General features: G+C 38.0%; 1 protein-coding gene across 2 annotated transcripts; it reads right to left on the bottom strand.

Annotated features, from left to right (window-relative positions):
• Positions 1-7,020: 7,020 nt before the first annotated feature.
• Positions 7,021-22,408, bottom strand: GOLT1B (golgi transport 1B). 2 transcript variants are annotated; one of them, XM_070453733.1, is made up of 6 exons: positions 22,247-22,408; positions 14,210-14,301; positions 12,514-12,692; positions 11,658-11,739; positions 9,923-9,955; positions 7,021-9,538 (listed from the first exon to the last, which is right to left on the bottom strand). In XM_070453733.1, exons 1-5 carry the CDS (start codon positions 22,269-22,271, stop codon positions 9,947-9,949), a joined length of 387 nt encoding a protein of 128 aa, XP_070309834.1. In that variant the 5' UTR covers positions 22,272-22,408; the 3' UTR covers positions 7,021-9,538; positions 9,923-9,946. The 2 variants fall into 2 exon arrangements, with proteins under 2 accessions (XP_070309834.1, XP_020725166.1); XM_020869507.2 differs by lacking the exon at positions 9,923-9,955.
• Between the last annotated feature and the right edge of the window lie 27 nt (positions 22,409-22,435).

The raw sequence follows: 22,435 nt of genomic DNA, 5'->3' as shown, positions 1-22,435 counted from the left end.
GGCAGAAACACTTCAAACTAGTAAATAAGGTAATTTCAGAATTTTAAAATGCTTTATAAAGGAAAAGTAAGCAAGATAAGGTAATGAGGTGATAAGGTAAGTGGTGGGCTAGTTTAGGGAAGGTAAAAATCAAGAGGGATCTGGAAGGGTAATGTGGAGTCAGAATGGGATAAGCTGGCGTGGATTTAGTATTGCTGACATTCTAGGCAGAAGAAAAATGCAAAATCTTGGGATGGCAAAGAGCTTGACTTGTTTGAAGAACACGAAGGTGATCAATGGAGCAAAGTTGTGTGGGGGGTCTTGAGATGGGGCTATGAATTGAGGATGGAGAGGAAGAAATGGGCCAGTTCAAATGGCAATTTGGGAATAAGCAAAAAATGATGACGGCTTAGACTAGGGGAGTGCTTGTAGGGAATGGAGAGCTGTAATGAATTTGGGTGGTAGAAAATATGGACTTGTGGATAAATGGGATATGAGAGTTTAAGAAAAATAAATCAAGGATGATTCTGAGATTTTTGGCTTAAACACCAGCTGAATGATGGAGCCTTTTATTGAAATTGGAGGGACTTCATAAGGAACCAATTTAGAGAGGGAAATTAAGAATTCTCTTTGGACATACTAAAATTAAAATATGTATTAGACATACATGGAGAAGTACAAAGTAAGCAGTTGCAGATGCAAAACTCTAAAGCTCAGTAAACAGGTCTGTAGATTTTTTTCTAAAGGCAAGAATTATCAGATTTGAGAATTTTAAGCCAGGAAAAAATTGAAATTGAAAGAATACTTAGGGAGTGAATGGAGTTAAAGAGGAAGGGATAGAGCTCTGAAAACAAACATACAGAGATTGAGCAGAGGGAAAGTCAGCAAAGGAAGCTGAGCTGAAACATTTGGAAAAAAGTGAAATTCCAAGAGACCGTAAATTCATGGGAGCTGGGAGATTATCCAATAACATTGCAAGGTTAAACTGCGTGAGCTGAGAAGTGTCTGCTGGATTTGGGAATGTGATGGCTTTTGAGGAACAATGCTAGATTGGGTAGAATAGGATATGAGGAAATAAAGACAAGTGTGGACAACCTTTTTTAATTCCACCAAAAGAGGGAAAGGAAAAAATAAACTTTGAAAAAAGATAAATGAGTGTGGTAGAAATGGGATTATTATTATTTCTTTAACCTTTCAATAACATCTGAATCCTTTTCACTGAAGGACATTTCTGAAATTCCCTAAACTATAAATTATGACTTTTGGTGGGAGGCAGTGTCCTCCCTCTATTGTAGACGCTGAACATGTTAGATACTCCTTCCCAGTCTCCCTATCAGGTAGAGTGTGGTCATGATGCAGGCTTCACCAATCAGATATACCCGCTTGGATGGAGACTGGAGCTGGGAGGGGATAAGTGGGGAGTGGGAGAAGCACTTTCTGGTGCAGCAGTGGTTGTAGGATGCTCAAGTTTGTGTGGGCAATACTGGCTACAATGCCAGTGACAGACTCCTGCATGCAGTGCCGAGGAGATAGTGATTCACCTGCAGTGTCCTTTTAATAAAGTCCACTTTTGCTTAAATCAACCAGGTTTGTTGCTTCCTTTTGATGAACATTTGCAGAACCTGTATGCTGATGGAGATGATTGGCAGAGAAGGAAAAATTGATGATATGGAAGAGAACTGCAAAAAGGAATTTGGAGAAAGCAAGAGGGCTATGACCCAATTAAGTTCAGTTTAGTTCAGTCACTCAGTTGTGTCTGACTCTTTGCAACCCCATGGACTGCAGCATGCCAGGCTTCCCTGTTGATCGCCAATTCCCAGAGCTTGTTCAAACACATGTCCATCGAGTCAGTGATGCCATCTAACCATCTCATCTTCTGTCGTCCCCTTCTCCTCCCACCTTCAGTCTTTACCAGCATCAGGGTCTTTTCCAATAAGTCCGTTCTTTGCATCAGGTGGCCAAAGTATTGGAGTTTCAGCTTCAGCATCAGTCCTTCTAATGAATATTCAGGACTGATTTCCTTTAGGATTGACTGGTTTGATCTCCTTGCAGTCCAAGTGACTGTCAAGAGTCTTCTCCAACACTACAGTTCAAAAGCATCAATTCTTTGGCACTCAGTATTCTTTATGGTCCAACTCTCACTTGCATACATGACTACTGGAAAAACCATACCTTTGATTAGATGGATCTTTGTCGGCAAAGTAATATTTCTGCTTTTAAATATGCTGTCTAGGTTGGTCATAGCTTTCCTTCCAAGGAGCAAGCGTCTTTTAATTTCATGGCTGCAATCACCATCTGCAGTGATTTTGGAGCCCAAGAAAATAAAATCTGTCACTGTTTCCAATGTTTCCCATCTATTTGCCATGAAGTGATGAGACCAGATGCCATGATCTTAGTTTTCTGAATGTTGAGTTTTAAGCCAGCTTTTTCATGCTCCTCTTTCACTTTCATCAAGAGTTTCTTTAGTTGAAACAGTTACACACACAGGCAGGCAGTGAACAAGGATCAGAGTGGCCACCATGTGCTAAGGTCCCGTGGATGAGAGAGATGATCTCTTTCTTCTAAATGTTAGAGTAGTGCTCTGAAGGTGTTTATTAATGTGTTTTTGAATCATCTGGGAATCTCATTAAAGTGTGTGCTCTGATTCAGTATAGATTGGATGGGGCCTGAGAATCTGCATTTCTAATAAACTCCCAAGTGATGCTCATAGATCCTATTCTGACTTCTGGACATTTTGAGTAGCAAATCTTAGATGGTATAAAAAGTGATAACACAAACTAAAAAACTTGAAAGCTTAAAGTCCGCATAACTGGGAGAATGGCTAGCAATAGAAATATCAGGGCGTGTGGAGAAGGAACAGACGAGTGTGATTTGGGATTGAAGCTTGATGGGTGATGCTGCTGCTGCTAAGTCGCTTCAGTCATGTCCGACTCTTTGAGACCCCACAGACCGCAGCCCACCAGGCTCCTCCATCCATGGGATTTTCCAGGCAAGAGTACTGGAGTGGGTTGCCATTGCCTTCTCCGATGGGTGATGCTATCTACTTGTGCAAGAGAGATTGGGGTTTGGGCACCTGACATTTGGACTTGATGGTCATGTGCAGAAAGGAGATTTGGTTAGTAAATGAGAATGAAATATATAAAGGAGTTTGTAGGTAGAAACTTGAGAAATATTTACTCCCTTTAAAGAATAATTAAAGCAAGAAAGAGCCAAAACCATGAATGTAGTATTTTCTACTGTTTAGGAGAGGAGAAAGATAAAAACTAAGGACTAAAATATTACCACCTTATCTAGAGAAAAATCTTAACATTAAATATTAGGTTTTCAGATTTTATAAGTTAATTTCAAGGGATTTTAGCAACTTCCAAAGAAAAAGCAATAGAAAAAAGAAGACTATATCTATATTTTAAAAGAACTCATAACTGAAACCCAGTTATTAGGTTATCCTAACAAGCAACTGGGCTTCCCTGCTGGTTTAACAGGTAAAGAATCCGCTTGAAATGCAGCAGTCGCAGGAGATGCGGATTTGACCCCTGGGTTGGGAAGATCCCCTGGAGGAGAGCTCAGCAACCCACTCCCACTACAGTATTCTTGCCTGGAGAATCGCACGGACAGAAGGAGCCGGGCAGGCTACAGTCCATAGGGTCGCAAGGAGCCGAAGTGACTGATCATTCAGGCAAGAGACAACTAAAATGTCTTTTATCCCCTTTCCATACCAAACACACACAAAGGTTTTAGAAAGAAGGACAGGAAAATAAATTGCCAGTCAAACTGTGTTTTGAAATTACAATTTTAAGGAAAAAATAAATTAATGTGCTTTGTCTGTAACAGGTTCACTAATGAATTCATAACCAGATGTTTTACGTCAAAGCTGCCATTTTCAGCATAATATGCACAAGTGAGGAGAGTGGCTTTGACATGTTATCAATATTGTAGTCTTATCAAAAGTAACATGGCAGAAGGTAAATTTATTCTAAAAAGGCATTGACTCCCAATCAAATGTTTTTGTTAAATCACAAAAGTTAAAGATTTTTACAGGTCTAAACCTAGAAATGGGCTAAAAAAGAAGTTACTTATTTGATTAAAAAACAGTTGACATACAAAAACATTACCTTTTATTCTGCTGACATGATGACCTGGCAGTGGCTATTGGACAAACTGGATCCGAAACCTATTTTTCCCTCATTAAAAAAACCCAAAAAAACAATTGGAGTGTAATTCCTTTATAATATTGTGTTAGTTTTTGCTCTACAACGAGAATCAACTGTATGCATTCACAGAGCCCCTTCCGCTCAAACCTCCCTCTCACACACACTCACCCACCCCTCGGCATTCCATCCCTGTCATCACAGGGCACTGAGCTTCCTACGGTGTCCAACAGGTTCCCACCAGCTATCTATTTTTTACCCACGGTAGTTTATATATGTCAAGCCCAATCTCCCAATTTATCTCACCCTCCCCTTCCTCCATATCCCTCTGTCCACATGTTCCTTCTTTCTGGTCTGGTCTTTCTTAAAGACCATATAACTGATATATGATATATATATATATATGGTATATATGATATGTATATAAAAAAACATATAACTGATATCATACAATGTTTGTCTTTCATGTCTGGTCTTTCTTCCTGCTCTGTAAATATGTTCATCTATACCATTTTTTTTTCCTAGATTCCATATACATAAATACATGATACTTGTTTTTCTCTCTGAAACTTTTTTAAAAGGCATATTTAATGGAGATAATTTTGCCCACATCACTGATGTTATCTGAATTCTTCCAGTAGACTTCAGGGTGCCCGGGCCCAAAGTTTAAACTGCATTCTTACAAGATCCATGATTACTGTGTTCACACACACAACCGCACCTATCTTGAGAAAATAATTGTTTACATTTTATTTACACATTTAAAAAATTGAAGTATAGCTTATTTACAATGTTATATGAGTTTCAGGTGCAGGTTATATTAGTGTCAGGAAATTCTCCAGGCAAGAACACTGGAGTGGGTAGCCATTCCCTTCTCCAGGGGCTCTTCCTGACCCAAGAATCAAACTAGTGTCTGTTATGTCTCCTCACTGCAGGCAGATTCTTCACTGTCTGAGCCCCAGAGCCCTTCAGTTGCACAGCAAACTAATATGCAGTTATATATATATATATATATATATGACCTTTCTCAGATTCTTTTCCATTATAGGTTATTTCAAGGCTGATTCATGTCAATGTATGACAAAACCCACTACAATATTGTGAGCTAATTAGCCTCTAATAAAAATAAATGAAAAAAAAAGTCACCATAAAAAAAAAGTTATTTCAAAATGTTGAATATAGTTCCCTATGCTCTACAGGAGGTCTTTGCTGTTTATCTATTTCATATATAGTAGTGTGCATTTGTTCACCTGAAATTCCTCATTTATCTACCTTCTCCCCACTCCATCCACTTTGGTAACTATAGGTTTGTTTTCAATGTCTGTGAGTCTATTTCTTCTGTGAGTTCATTTGTATCAATTTTTTTTTTTTTTTTTTTTTTTAGAAATCACATATAACTGGTATCATACAATGTTTGTCTTTTTCAAACAGCACCTATCTTGGGAAAGATTACCTGGACAATATGGTTATTAAGATACTCAAAGATAGAAATTACCTCTGATGACAGAAGAGAGGATTTTGCTACTGGATGTTGAGGTCACTGGGTTTAATCCCTACTTTGTTTTGGCTTTATTCTCTGTGAAGGCCAGTCGACTCCATAGGCCAGTTGTCTCACAAAGAGGTGGAAGAAGACTCCCCACAGAGCTACCAGCTTCAGATTTAGGGCAGAGAAGGCCCACTGTCCAAAATAAAACTCCCCACTCGTTGGCCAATGTCTTTACCATTCTTTACTTAAGCTTTGAAGCTCAAGAATCTCTTTCCCAAAACCATATAAATACAAAACAAGTGGAACGGTCTAGGAGAGGACACGGAAGGGCCAGCTGTTTTGGCCTAGTCAAATAGAGCTGCCCTTTTCTGTTAAAAGGTCTTAGTTGGTAAAGGTAAGGCCATGGAAAAGCGTCAGTTGAAGGATCTGGGGCAGATGCTATGTCCAACCTCCTACACAGATACAAGAAGTAGAAACACAGAGGCTGGAACATTTTAGCCGAGGAAAAGGTTAGAAAGATGTTGTTTAGCCCCTAAGTCGTCTGACCCTTTGCGACCCTTGGACTCCAGCACACCAGGCTTCCCTGTCCTTCACTATTAGAAAGATGAACTGGATATTTAATAATGGATTCAAGACTTGCAGTTCAACAGACAATAGTCCAGACTTGTGGTTTAATGATCAGATGCAACAAACTTATTGTGTACCTTAACTGATAAATTTGTCCAGTGGTTTTTGGCCTTACTAAAGTTTATGATCAAAACACTGCTGACATTAAGTGAGTTTAAGTCATGAATACTTAAATATTATATATTCCTTTCATGCTGAGAAAAAAAATTAAGCATTTCTCCACCAATTTCTAAAGTTACTTTTTTCTTTTAACCTGAAGTCTATTTCTAACTGAACAATTTGGAAATGAAAGATGTGATTATCTTTCTATAAAGAAGAAAACTGCATATGAGGCTAATTTAAAACACAAGTTTGGTTATTGTGCAATGCTCGATTTTTATAATTCATAATAAAAATACATCTGGCCATTGTTATGGATTGAATTTTTGTTCCCTTCAAACTTTTAGGTTGAAAACTCAACCACCAACATGATGGCACTGGGGGTGGGCTTTGGGGAGATAGTTGGGTTTAGATGAGGTGACCAAGATGGGACTCCTCATGAAGGGATTAGTGTCTTTATTAGAAGAGAGATGAGAGCTCATTCTCTTTTTCTATGCCATGTGAGGACATAGTAAGAAGGCAGCTGTCTGCAAGCTAGAAAGAGGGCCCTCTCCAGGAACTGAATCTGCCAGCATGTTCATTTTGGACTTCCCAGAATCCAGAATCATGAGAACTAACATTTGTTGTGTAAATTGGTCTGTGGAATTTTGTTTTAGCAGCCCAAGTTGAGACAACCACCAATTAATAGAAAAGTACCCTTTTATTGAGAAGTAAGACAAGTGTATTTACAATATTCAATTGTTAGATCATATAATCTGTGAGACTTTTAAAAGCAGCAGTATTCCAGGAATTACAATGTATAAGGGGAAAAGAAAAACATTCCAAATAGGTTTCTGTTACAGAAAATAGATTTGAACAATGCCAGAAACACTTAAGGCTAAGTAGTATTAGACCTTTTCTTCCACCTTTATAGCAATAACTGATGCTTTTTTTTGTCACAGACAGAAGACTAATTTTGGAAAGGAAGAAAATATGATGTACAGTGTTTTCTGTCAGAAAACAAGTTATGTTTAAAAATAGAGCCTCATCAATGGTTCTAAGAAACATACAATGCTGCCAAGCAGTCCCAAATTCACATCTGATAAAACTGAAAACTGCTCCAAGCCTCTCATTCTTATTGGGAGATTATCACATCCTTTATACACTTCTGTCTAATAATGTTTTCTGAAACAAGATTGTTGAAAAAGAGATCTCTGCTACAGTGCAAAGAACATTTTGATAGAAATTCATGTCTACAAAGGAGTTAAATAATATAGATGCTCCTTACATTAACAGATATTGTTCTTGCTCTAAAAAAGGTAGATTTATCTAGACACTGTAAATAATATGGGTCAGTCAAAAATATGTATAACAGAGTCCCACAGGGCAACTTATATAAGTCAGTCCCCCAAGTATGTAGATATTTGACACTCTCCAAGTGAGGATACTACTTTTTTGAAGAACATTAGACAACAAAATGTTTCTTATCATTCCATGAACTATTGAGGTAGGAGTCTCATTTTGTCAATATCACCTATGTTCACAGATTATGTCATAAGTCAAATGCCAGTACCGAAAAGACAGTAATCCACAAGGCTGAACCGTTAAGACTATCTACCAAGTCGTTCTTTCTTTAGATGAGCAAGGATGGGACTTCCCTGTGCATCAAGAGATTTAACTACTAATAACATAGGCAATAATGTATCTTGTAGACACGTTTGTAAATAAAAATCACAAATTTCAATTATGATTTTATGTATTAAAAAGCTTTGCAACTGTTAAAAAAATGAGTAAATACCACAATCATTAGTAGTAAAACAAATAGTACTATGACTCTTGAAATGGCTTCCTACATCTACAAAAGGGTGTCTCCTTGGAAAACTACTACTGAGGAAACCACCGCAGCTTCCTACTTACTGCCTGTCGAGCAGCAACAGTGGAGAAAACAACACATCATTTTTGTAGTGTCACATTTTGCAGAACTATAGCCAGTTTAATTACGGTAAAATAACTCTAGCGTGTGAACTCAGATATTCTCTCCACAAACTCAAGATGAAGAGCGAGTGTATGAAACACACATTATGCATACTGATTTTTATGTTAGGAAAAAAGCTGAAAATAAGGGAAAAATTGGCTTCTGTGAACAGCCCTTAAAAAAACAACTGTAAGTTTAACCTTATAACGTGTTACATCTTAAAGTAAAAATTACCAGTAGTTATTTTAATGTATGAAAAGCAAAATAATAAACCACTGCTAAAATTAAAAAAAAAAAAAATAAAAGGAAACACTGGATCATGACATGGAAAAATCTCGCTTGGTATCTTGAAGAACACACCATTCAATGAAACAAGCTTTGTAACAGACTCTTTCATGGCCGAGATGGCTTTCTGTTAAATGCTCATGCGTGATGAAAGATACACATGCTCAGATGAGAGTCCTAAGAAATATCAGGATTTCCAGAGTGTGTTGCTGAAGGAAAAAGTGCTGAGTGAGCTGTAACTTAGAAACTGTAAGCTAGTAAAGAATGACCTTTGTAACATTCCAACAAAGAATATCTAGGTTGGATTTTCATCTGGTTTTAAAATATTCAGATTCAGAAGAACCATGAAAGTTTTATTAAAAAAAAAAAGAAAGTTTTATTTTAATCATATTCTTACCAAAAAAAAAAAAAAAAGGGATTAATACATCAACACTGGGTTTTCCTGGTTTTAATAGATTAAAATGACATAATCCAATCTAACTCATGCATCATTTTCAGAGACAGAGTGCAACTGAAAATAGTTTTGCCATTGCAGTGGACACTTCTAAAAAGCAAATGCCTACGGGTATGCTTGCATCTTCAACATAAAAAGGAAAGAAATAGGGATTACAGTTCTCTAAGGATGGCTGTGTTTCGCACATTGTGGAAAAATAATAAAAATGGCCTTCAAAAGTTTCAATACACATGTAACATAGATTTCACCTCCTTCGGTTTGCTTGCTGACCTCTTAGATGACTTGGTTAGAAGCCTGTTTTCATTGCTTCTTTGTTAACTGCTGTTGGTACTTTGTAGGCTATACATTTTAAACTTCTGTAAAGAACATTACAAGCTATTTCAGGTAATTTAATTTTGTGCTGAATATTCTTCAAAGGATTTTATAAATAATACAATATTTTAAATGAGTCTTCAATTCAATGGCTGTTATACCATATTGTTGCTTTCTCCGACTTTATCTACAAACTGCAAGAAGAAAAACAGATAGTTAAAAGAAAGCCTAAAGCACTTAAAAATGTCACATACACTTTAAATGTTGATTAAAAAAGCCCAGTTTTGTAAGATCTGTGGAAATTTAAGGTGTGACCGACAATGATTCATCCAGTGCTACTCACCACCATCTTCTGACACATACATGTATAAAAAAATTTTTTCTACGAGTTTTTGCATGACATGTTATACATATGACTTTAAAAGTGCAACACGAGAAATGCGACACAATGAATTAAAAAAACTGGATAAAATGAAGCTAACGCTTCTAGCTTAACAAAAGAAAAATTAAAAAAAAAAAAAAGCTGAAATGTCAGCCATTCATGCATTAATGAACCCAATAATATTATTTCAACTGACCATTATTGTGGATCTCTTCTGGGCCTATGTAGTCTTTGAACAAACAGATTTAGCTCCATTAAGTTCAATAATTAACAACAGCTATTGACTAAAAATACTTTAAATGTGTATTCTGGACTTCAGACTGTAAGTGGCAATGACATTAAAAAGAGACTTAATGATGCAAGCATAAATCGATAATTACAGAACATAAGTTTTAACACACATTAATGTAAGTGCTTATTTACTTTGATTCCTCCACCCCAAATATAAAGCAATTGGGCTTTCTTCAGTATTCCAGATGGTGATGCAAACAGATGTTGAAACAAAGTAATTAGTGAAGATATTAAGTTACATAACCCAAGTGGCTATAATACTATCAAAATGTAGCAATCATTTAACCCTTTATTTCACTATTCATACTTTTACTTAATAATAATAAAATAATAATATTAAGAAATGCTTATTTATTTTAATGAAGCAATAGTAGAAAAAATTTATAGCACTGAATGTCCATTTATGCAATACTGAAGAATCCTTAAATTAAGGACATGATTAATAAGTACAACTCTATATAGCTAGAAGTTTTAGTACATTCAAAAGACATTCTAAGTATAAACAACACTGACTACTGTATGAGTTTGGGGATTAATGCAAATGAAATCAGGATATACCCCTATAAGCCTAGGTCCCAAAATTTAATATTATTGCAAATAAGTGACTGGAACTCATGGATTCATTAGAATTTTATGACAAATTTAGGTGGAGAGAAAGCAACATTTTCTCTCCAAAGGTAACTTCAAATATCTAGGTTATCTGAGCTGTAAGATTCTCACTCTAAAATTGAAATGAGATCAGGCTTACAGTGGTACCTATTCCTTAGTGGGAAAGCCATCCTTTAGCTCTTTGAGAATTCAATACATGCTACGGAGTATCTCTAGAAGCATCTATGCAAAGCTGCAAACACCAGTAAGAAGTTGATGACCTGCCCTGGAGATACAGATTTGACAAGACTGTTCTAACTGTGGACAGAGCTGGGAACAGAATTTTATCATCTGACTCAGTATCACAACGCTTTATTTAATTGTTTCAACATACTCCATTTGGTGATACAGTCTAAGAGAGAACATGTTTGTAAGAAATAATGGTGTTCTTTTATATTATTGCTTCTAAAATGAGAGATCTTATAAAAGTTAATTGAAAGGTACCTTGAACTCTCAAAGAGAAAGGTAGCATAGCAATCCAAGTCACATGAAAAAAGGAAAACAACATTAAATGTGAATACAGTGAAACAAAATTTCAGGTTTTATAGGTTTAGCAATGATTATTTTCTGTTACTCATTGTAACCACAATGTATGTGATTCAACAGTTATATCATAATAAAACGTATCAATCATGTTATCAATTCCTCAAATTTCTAAAAAGAGCATCAGAGAACAATTATTTATCTTTAAAATTTTTAAACAATTTAAAAATTGTAGTTGATTTACAACATTGTGTTAATTTCTGCTGTAAAGCAAAGTGATTCAGTCATACATATATATACATATATTCTTTTTTATATTCTTTTGTTATGATTTATCACAGGATGCTGCATACAGTTCTCTGTGCTACACAGCAGAATCTTGCTGTTTATCCATTCTAAATATAATAGTTTGCATCTGCTAAACCCAAACTCCCAAACCATTCTTTCTCCCAGAGAGCACTTATTTTAATGGTTCAAACAAATATGCTGCTAAATATAGGATTACTTACCGATCTAATTCCAGGTAAGTTCAAGAGTGATCCAAGGACTGGCACTCTTCTAATAAAGCCAACAACCACAGGAAAGAAGCCCCTGGGAGAGGGAGAAAAAGGTCTTAGAACGAACAGATTCTCTATCACCAAAATCGACTGTTAGCCACGTAAAAAGAAAGGAGTTTGTTAAAATTTTGAACTTTTAAGCAACTTCAAAATTCAGTTACCATTTCTTCCCTCTCCCTGGATGTGATCCCTTCTTTAGTTGTGCTCTATAACATTCTGCATAAACATCTATAACCGCATTACTACTATATCCTACCAGTACCTTTACAGTCTATTTCATGAATCAGAAATAAGAGATCCTTAAAGCAGATTTGGCACTTAGTTTTTATGTTTCCTGTGGGCAATACGGTGCTTGGCAGATAGAAGACAAACGATATACCTTTCTTGAATAAATAATTTAACCAACCTTACTTATAAGTGTTTTCTCACATTGCATACTATTATTTACTTGGTGAGTGGCATTCATAAAATATTAAATGATCAAACCCTCCCATAATGTATTTAGTCCAAAATTTTTTAACATCTGCACGCACTGAAAAAAGCATCATCAAGTGGCAGTAACTGTGCAGTATCAGGTTCTACATGTTAAAACACCAGATTGATCTATCACTGGTTGGTTGATGAAAATAGCAAACAGAGACAGAGTGCCTTAAGATGCCACCAAAGTAAATTTATAGCATTAAAAATGCTTTACAAGTTAATTTATACCCTGACACAAGCAATCATCTGCACTTGATAAACACATCTGGGTTTCTGTAATAATTATCTGACATAATGGTTTACTGAAGGAATAAAATAGTTGCCTTACCTGAACAAGAGAAAGAATCCATAAATTTCAAAGATCATGCCTATCAAAGGCCAACCAATCAGGACCACAAACACACCACCCAGGAAAAATCCCGTAGCTTTCATTTTATGTTTTTGGAAGAAGAATCTGAATGTTCTTTCTAAACCAATTACAAAAGCCAAGCCAGCCACAAATAAAACCTGCAAGAGAAGGAAAATGCAACATAGTTAAGCAGTTAAATGCATCGAAAAGGAAGGTCAAAGCCAAATATGATAAATGTTTAGAACATGTGGCTTTTAATGTGGGCAGCTGGCCAGAGCAGGCCACAACGCACACAAGAGGCAGGACCACGTTAAAGTGGTAGTTACATCCCACTCTGTTCAGCCCTCTTCTACTGTGATCAGATGAAGAAAAGAGAAGCAAAGACAAATGAGGCATTACCCATGGGTGTCTGCACCTGCAGTGGTTTCCCCAGGTTTAGCTAGATGGTAACAGCTTAGTCAATTAGCAAGATGAGCCGCAAGGCAAAAGACAGTAGTTGCACATAAAAATGGCAACTGAAGGGACTCCCGGTTCTGAAAACTTTTATCAGGACTGATAGGCGTTCCTTCAGATGGGAGAAAACCTGACATGGCCCATTTGGTAGCAGAAGAAATCACACAAATCCAGGAGGAAGATCCTAGTTTTATTAATTCCAGAAGTCTGGGAGCAGCTGATATGAAATACAGCTGTGCCTTCTCAAATATATTCTGTATGTTTTCAGACAGTGGACAAGAGATGGTGGTCAACTAAAAGCTTGTGTTTTCCCAGGTTTTATTCCTAAACACTTGCCTTTCTTCATTACTGTACTTGAGAGAAAAATATTTCACACAAATATTTATTAAGCCTAATGTTTACGTTTCACATCCTGAGATGCCAACGCTGTTGATGTTACTGTGTATTAAAACATTAATATACACTTCAAAACTATGCCATCCTTACTCAATGACTTTATTGCCCTCTTAGGAGGGTTACTGGGCTTCCCTGGGGGCTCAGATGGTAAATCCCTAGGTTGGGAAGATACCTTGGAGGAGGGTATGGCAACCAACTCCAGAATTCTTGCCTGGAGAATTCCATGGACAGAGGACCCTGGCTACAGTCCATGGGGGCATTAAGAGTCGGACATGACTGAGCGACTAACACTGTTTTTAGGAGGGTTACTAATTTCTAGGGCTCTTGCACAGCCTTCACCATAGACAAGAGAGTACACATGACAAATAAAAATATATACACCTTTCTCAGCAGGTCAGTTATTAATAGAGGTATATATTTTAAAGGTTGAAGTGGTTTTTAAGAACTCTTCATCTTATGCTATTGAAGCAATAGTTAAATCTCAGATGTTTCAAGTCAAAACAACATTAACAAATTTACCAAGATATGGGGTGAAGTCATTTACTTTGAACTACTCAGAGGTAGTCTTGATTTTACTCTATTGTAAATCATATATCAAAACATTCAACCAAGCAGTTATGGGATTAGAAAACCTTATTAAGTGTTTACCTTTTATTTAAACAGAAAGCTTGCAAGTTTCATCCCTGATGGAAACAGAAAATGTAACAGGAATCTTCATATGAGTAACAGTGAATTATCTTCCCCCAGTTTCACCTGGCAATAATTCATTTGTATTAAGTTAAAATTTCACTATGCATGTAGCTAAAATATATGTTGAAACACTCACATTTCCAATAGCCAGTAGTGCTTTGTCAAAAAAGAGGATCATTCCAAAGAATAGGAAGAACACTCCAAATCCTGTTAATCCCATTCCAATTTCTGCAACATAAGTCATATAGTTAAGGGTAGAGCAAAAGTGAAGTTACATTCAGGTAACTGTAAACTAGGAAAAATTTTTCAGTTTTTCTTTTGACTCATATAAGGAAACATGGGCCCCAACACCGCAGGTTAACTTGTGATGACATTCTTTATGAACTGTAACAAATTAAATTAACATCAACAAATTACTCTCAAATTTAAAAGAAGAATTTCTGATCCTTAAATGAAACAGAGGACTTCTTTTTTTTTTCATCTTCTGAAAGGTTACTTTTATTTATTTATTTTTTCCATTTATTTTTATTAGTTGGAGGCTAATTACTTTACAATATTGTAGTGGTTTCTGCCATATACTGACATGAATCAGCCATGGGTGTACATGTGTTCCCCATCCCGATCCCCTCTCCCGCCTCCCTCCCCATCCCATCCCTCTGGGTCTTCCCAGTGCACCAGCCCTGAGCACTTGTCTCATGCATCCAATCTGGGCTGGTGATCTGTTTCACCTTTGATAGTATACTTGTTTCAATGCTGTTCTCTCTGAACATCTCACCTTCTCCCACAGAGTTTAAAAGTCTGTTCTGTACATCTGTGTCTCTTTTTCTGTTTTGCATATAGGGTTATTGTTACCATCTTTTTAAATTCCATATATATGCGTTAGTATACTGTATTGGTCTTTATCTTTCTGGCTTACTTCACTCTGTATAATGGGTTCCAGTTTCATCCATCTCATTAGAACTGATTCAAATGAATTCTTTTTAATGGCTGAGTAATATTCCATGGTGTATATGTACCACAGCTTCCTTATCCATTCATCTGCTGATGGGCATCTGGGTTGCTTCCATGTCCTGGCTATTATAAACAGTGCTGCGATGAACACTGGGGTGCACGTGTCTCTTTCAGATCTGGTTTCCTCAGTGTGTATGCCCAGAAGTGGGATTGCTGGGTCATATGGCAGTTCTATTTCCAGTTTTTTAAGAAATCTCCACACTGTTTTCCATAGCGGCTGTACTAGTTTGCATTCCCATCAACAGTGTAAGAGGGTTCCCTTTTCTCCACACCCTCTCCAGCATTTATTGCTTGCAGACTTTTGGATAGTAGCCATCCTGACTGGCGTGTAATGGTACCTCATTGAGGTTTTGACTTGCATTTCTCTGATAATGAGTGATGTTGAGCATCTTTTCATGTGTTTGTTAGCCATCAAAACAGAGGACTTCTCACAAACATACCCATAATAGAGAAAGATGAATCAGGATTCTAAACCTTTGGTTATGTAATTTTTTTCCTCCAAAGAAACCTTCTGGCTTCCGACATAAGTATATGGGTTTACTTTTACTCTTTGTCCCCTCTTCTCCTTTTATGTTCCAGGACTAGTATTTATATGCACAAGACCTGCAGTTTCTTCTTAAAATGCTTAACCAACCAGAAATGCAACAGGACGTCAGTACAACAGACTTCACTCTATTATGCGCTGCTTCTCACAATGGCAACACAAGGGATTCTGAGATTCAAGTAGCTGTCTCCTCTAAACGTCAATATTCAGAAGGTGAGGCATCACTTTGACTTCCTGATGGTTTATTATGCATTTATCTACTACAAGTGTCTCTCAACTATCGACCTATTCATACATTTAGTCTGAGTCCTAAAACCATCTCTCCAACACTGTTTTACTTAATATTAACATTCTGGATCTTCTTCACTCAGAAACAAAAAATTGTTGATCAACTCCTAGATGTTGGCAACTGTTCTAGGTACTGAGTATAATAGAGTAGTGGAAAGTATAAGCTTTTAAGGCTCCATTTACTCTTTATCTAAAACTAATCATTTTACTGCCTTTACATTCCCTAGACTTATCTGTACTTCTGAAGAGTCTTAACTTTCTATGATTACAGTTGCACAAGTCTGTTAATGTTACAAAGTGCAACCCATGAAATTACTTCCTTGCTCATTTTAGTTTTGCTTGCAGGAAAACAGTCACCAATCCTTATTTTACCTAGCAGCACTACCTGCAGAAAATAATGGATCCAAACTGAAACTGCCATATTTTGGGAAATACAATTTTAAATATGCAGCAGTGATTTCTGATCTGTTACCTCAGTTCCAGAAAGCTAAAATCTAAGTCACAGCTCCTTAAAAATTGAAGCCATGCAAAATGTTCCAATGAGTTGAAAATTTAAATGTGTCTTCTTCAACATCCGTCACTTCAATCTACAGTTAATGAATGCCTCCCATTCCAGCTACCTTTTTCTCTGAAAGTAAGACTAAAAGATTTCAGGTTCAGTTCAGTCACTCAGTTGTGTCTGACTCTTTGTGACCCCATGGACTGCAGCACACCAGGCTTCCCTGTCCACCACCAACCCCCGGAGCTTACTCAAACTCATGTCCATTGAGTTGGTGATGCCATCCAACCATCCCATCCTCTGTAGTCCCCGTTTTCCTCCAGTCTTCAATCTTTCTCAGCATCAGGGTCTTTTCCAATCAGTTGGCTCTTAGCATCAGGTGGCCAAACTATTGAAGCTTCAGCATTAGTCCTTTCAATGAATATTCAGGACTGATTTCCTTCAGGATTGACTGGTTTGGTCTGCTTACAGCCCAAGGGACTCTCAAGAGTCTTCTCCAACACCATATTTGGAAAGCATCAATTCTACGGTGCTGCTCAGCTTTCTTTATGGTCCAATTCTCAGATGACCACTGGAAAAATCATAGCTTTGACTATATGGACCTTTGTCAGCAAAGTACCTATCCATAAATACACTGGGAAGTGTATGCTATGGACATAAATTCTCGTGAAAGTTGGAGGTCGATACTTACATGCTTAAATGCTTCAGGAGAATTTACCAAAATAACTATTCAGATGTCAGATATAATTCTGAGAGAAAAATGTGGACAAATGAGCAAGTAACATTCCATTAAATAACCATTTAGTAGTTAAGCTTTAATCACTGGCAGCTGTGATACTTAAATACAACCCATTTCTATTTCTTCACAAGTTGTCCTAATGATAACATAAACATGTCGAGATGTTTGTTCTTCAGAAAGGAAATTATATGGCAATACACATACTATATACTGAGAATTTACCATGAACTGGCCATTATGAAGTGCTTCACATCTCTTATAGAACTTAATTCTCCCAGTAATACTGCAAGGTAGGTATCATTACATCATCTTAGAGATGGAGGAAACTGAGGTTTAGAGAATTGACTTCATTTGCCCAAAGTCACACATTTGGTTAAGCATTTGAACTCAGGTCTATTCGAATCCAAAATCCCTGTACTAAACCATGAAGCCATACGGCTTCCCAAAGGATCCCCCTCTCCCCAGTTAAATCAGATTAAATGAAACTCAAGGGTATTGGGGTATGCTGAACTTCTGGGAGAAGCATCTTTAAGTGATTCAAGTTTAATATAATCAGCTTGTTACTAACATAATGTCAGTTATGTTATTAAAAACTGCAGTGAAAAAGAGAGACAATGTATATGGTTTTACATTTAATGAGATGTGTACACAAATGTTCTAATTCATTTGGCAAAACTGGGGGGTTAAAAAGTATCACTGGCTCCATGTTTCATGTGGGCAACTTAAGACTCAGATTAGCAACTCATCCTTGATCACAGAATCGGCAAATATGTGTGTGTGTGTGGAGGGGGACGGGTGTTGGGTGGGAGGGGAGGGTGTGGGGTTTGGCTAGAATTCAAATCTAGTCTTGAGGCTCCACAGCTTACAACTATAACATGGGAACCGAAACATTCCACTGCTTTACCCAGCACAGTCCAGCGAGAGAGGGTTGCCTCTAACGTTTCTGCCGAAACACTAGCAGGTTATTGCCACATAGTCCCTAACGTGAATGCATCAAAAGTCTCAAACTGGCCTCACTGTTCAGCATGAACAGCATGTTTATTTCCCTGGGTACGATTCTGATGGTGAGAGGGCAGCTCCAAGTAGTGCTTTAATAACCAGAGGGCTTGGGAACACATAGGCTTAGGGAAGAACTGGAGGGGAGAAAATGGGACAGCAAGGCCAATTTGAGACTTTTTGACCCATTCACATCAGGGACTATTTGGCAATAACCTGCTAGTGTTTCGGCAAAAATGTTAGAGGCAACCCTCTCTTGCTGGATTGCATTGGGTAAAGCAGTGGAATGTTTCGGTTCTCAAGTTATAGTTATAAGCTGTGGAGCCTCAAGACTAGATTTGAATTCTAGCCAAACCCCACACCACTCCCCTCTCACCCAACACCTGTCCCCCTCCACACACCCACATTTGCCGATTCTGTGATCTAGGATGAGTTACTAATCTGAGTCTTAAGTTGTCCACATGGGATGAGAATACCAGACTACCTGACCTGCCTCCTGAGAAACCTGTATGCTGATCAAGAAGAAAGTTAGAGCTGAACATGGAACAACAGACTGGTTCCAAATCAGGAAAGGAGTACGTCAAGGCTGCATAGTGTCACCTGTTTATTTAACTTCTATACAGAGTACATCATGAGAAACGCTGCACTGGATAAAGCACAAGCTGGAACAGATTGCTGGGAGAAATATCAATAACCTCAGATATGCAGATGACATCACCGTTATGGCAGAAAGAGCAGAAGCACTAAAGCACCTCTTGATGAAAACTAAAGAGGAGAGTGAAAAAGTTGGCTTAAAACTCAACATTCAGAAAACTAAGATCATGGCATCTGGTCCCATCACTTCATGGCAAATAGATGGAGAAACAATGGAAATAGTCACAGACTTTATTTTCTTGGGCTCCAAAAATCACTGCAGACGGTGACTGCATCCATGAAATTAAAAGACGCTTGCTCCTTGGAAGAAAAGTTATGACCAACCTAGACAGCATATTAAAAAGCAGAGACATTATTTTGCCAACAAAGGTCTGTCTAGTCAAAGCTATGGTTTTTCCAGTAGTCATGTATGGATGTGAGAGCTGGATTAAAGAAAGCTGAGTGCCAAAGAACTGATGCTTTTGAACTGTGGTGCTGGAGAAGACTCTCGAGAGTCCCTTGGACGGCAAGGAGATCCAACCAGTCCATCCTAAAGGAAATCAGTTGAATATTCATTGGAAGGACTGATGCTGAAGCTGAAACTCCAATACTTTGGCCACCTGATGTGAAGAAATGACTCATTGGAAAAGACCCTGATACTGGGAAAGATTGAATTCGGGAGGAGAAGGGGACAACAGAGGATGAGGTGGTCAGATGGCATCACCGACTCAATGGACCTGAGTTTGAGTAAGCTCTGGGAGTTGGTGATGGACTGGGAAGCCTGGCGTGCTGCAGTCCGTGGGGTCACAAAGAGTTGGACACGACTGAGCGACTGAACTGACTGAAAATAAATGTATTTTCTTGTGCATTATTAAAATTTCATTCTTCGTGCCCATGTGCATGCGTGCATGTGCACGCATGCATGTGTGTTTTTAAAGCACAATCTGATTTAAAAAATCTAATAAAACTAGTTTATCTAAAATCAAACCTTATTGTAGAAATTGGATAAGGAGAGATATTCTTACTCCAGTGACAATCACCTTAGCACTTTAATTTCTTATTTAAGATATTTCAAGGCAGCACTGTCTATCCCCTTTCAAAAAGAGAAAATTTATAATAAAGAACTCAATTCAACATCATGGTAGAATTTAGGCAATGTGACATAATGAAGTAAAGATTTATAGGTAGCATGGGAACTGCCCCACTCCAGCCTCCTCAATAAATTTTGTGGGTTTTTTTTGTGAGGGGTACTGGAGGGGATTATACAATTCCTTTAAAGTCATGAATTGCTTTTTTATTATGACCAGTACTTGATCACTCTCTCGCAGAATCGGGATGCCAGAATAATCTTGGTAAGTCACTTGAATGATGGCCAATTCCTACAGTTGAACACACACACAAACACCAGTTGAAATCCAAAGAGCTTTTGGTCTACTAATCATTTTGTATTCTCATCCATTATCTATTTAAAATATTCAGCAAATGAGCAGCAAAGGGTTTAATTTCCTCCTCTTCACCACTGTAATGAAGTGAAGAGAATGCTGCCTATTCTGCCCATATTCCAACCCAACCCCCTCATTCTGGTTTTTGGAAGGATGTAAATTAGCACTTGTCCCCTTAAGACTTCAATGGAATAGAATCTATATGCACAGGGTAAGTAAATAATATATATATGTAATAATCACAGACTCAGGAGTATTACCAGATAGGAAAACTACATAGAGATCAAGTACCTCCTCTGAGTAATTAGTAGTACTGTTAGAAATAAATTCTAGCAATTTATGTATAGTATTCTGCTAAATTCTGGGTTTCAGTCAAGAGGACCAGAGTTCTGCCTCATAATGAAAATAGGCTCTGAATATTTTACCCATCTCTCAAAAAATCAATGCATAAGTCTAAAGAATAAATATCTACTGTTGAAACTATTTTTTGCTATGGGAAAATTTCATCCCTCTAAGATAGATTTCAAATAAACTTTACATCAAGTCTTCTTAGATGCTACCAGGGTACAGTGAAAAGAACAAAGATTTTTGAGCCTGCAGGCCTGGGATTCAGTCTTGTTTCTCTCGCTTTCCTCATGATTATACACTGGATTTCTTTTGAGCCTTCCTTAATTTATACAAGAGACATATTCCTCTTTGCCTTACAAGGCTCTTATTAGAACTACAGAACACATTTTACATGAAAGCACATGATAAGCTGATATGAGATGCTTTTATATAATTGGTAGTTTTATTATAACACCAAACCAAAAAAAAAAAAAAAAAAAAAAAACCACCCCAAACATAAAAACCTACAAACAGAAAAGGACTCTGTATTTTCTCTGATCAGAACAGGTACACCAAAAGGGGCACTCAACGGCGCAGACGCAGTTCAATCTGAGGAAGGGAGGGACCTCTCCTGGGGTGGCAGTGTGTGCAGGAGTTATAAGCAGGTTTGTGAAGTTCAATTTAGTCAAGACTTGAATCCAAACCTTACGACTTCACTTTAAAATAAGCCATTTTTAAAGGAAGCTCTATTTTTTATTTCAACAGACTGTTTAGTTCTTAAAATCTTTAAAATTCAAGTAAGTTATACAGAATAAAAAAAAAAGGCATGGCTGATAAAGTGAGATTAAAAAGACTATCACTACCATCAAAAGACAGGAAGCACGGGGTTGGCAGATATGTAAATACAAAATTATTAAGACTGACAAAAAGGGGTAGAAAACTGGAAATTTTATATTGAAAGAAAACAGACAGCAATACGAATCTTAGAGATAAGATAGGCTGGAGAACTCTGTGGCAGACAGAAAGATGCTAAAAGAATAAAACATATCACAAAGCACAACATACAATTTTAACGAAAGAAGTCGTTTAACTGAACACAAAGTTTACGATTGGGAAGACAGCAGCCAGTAGAAAAGTGAAGCTATTTCAAGGGATTTTTAAAAGGTTGCTTCCAGTGGTGGCAAACAGCAAATACTCAAAATATTTAAGCGTAAGCACATTTCCAAAAAGAGCCTATCATGGATGACATTTAAAACACGGCCTCCAAACAACCAGGAGTAACTTGTAGAGGACCCCAAGTATGTCAAGTGCAAAAATATCCCCAAGAGTGGGCCGCTGGCATCGCGCATCAAACTTTCTCTCGCGGCCGCCTGCAGGAACAAAGCGCCCATCTTCCTGAGTGTGAGAGCGGCGCGACCCCCGCGCGCTGGCGAAAGCTCCCCCTCCCCAGCTCGGGCGTCCCCCCAGACCCCACTGACTCTCCCCTCCCGCCAGGTCCGCAGCCGCAAGTCCAGCATCCGGCTCCTCCAGGAAGCCCTCCAGGGTCCCGCAGTGCTAGCTGAGTATTGCGGGCCACCGCCCCCATCGCGGAGCTTCATTCATTGACCCTGGCAAGCGAAGGGGAAGGCGGGCGAGACCCAGCCCGAGGAAGGTGTGTGCGGGGCTTGAGGCGGGGCCTCGGGGCAGGTGCTTACTCTGTGTGTCCGTTAACGAGATCATGGCTGCAGAGATGAGGACCGCGACAACAGCACCTCGGAGTACCCTGGGTGTGGAGCGAAGTGGAGAGAATGAAGCCGGGAAGCAGCCCAGGCGAGAGCCGCCACGTCTTCCGGAAACACGCAGCCTCCCCCACCCTAGGTTCAAACCCGCTTCCTATTGGCTAC

Source organism: Odocoileus virginianus, chromosome 23, assembly GCF_023699985.2.
Source record: "Odocoileus virginianus isolate 20LAN1187 ecotype Illinois chromosome 23, Ovbor_1.2, whole genome shotgun sequence".
NCBI classification, from domain to species: domain Eukaryota; kingdom Metazoa; phylum Chordata; class Mammalia; order Artiodactyla; family Cervidae; genus Odocoileus; species Odocoileus virginianus.
Note: the sequence above shows the minus strand (reverse complement) of the source record. Positions and strands in the feature narration are given on the sequence as shown.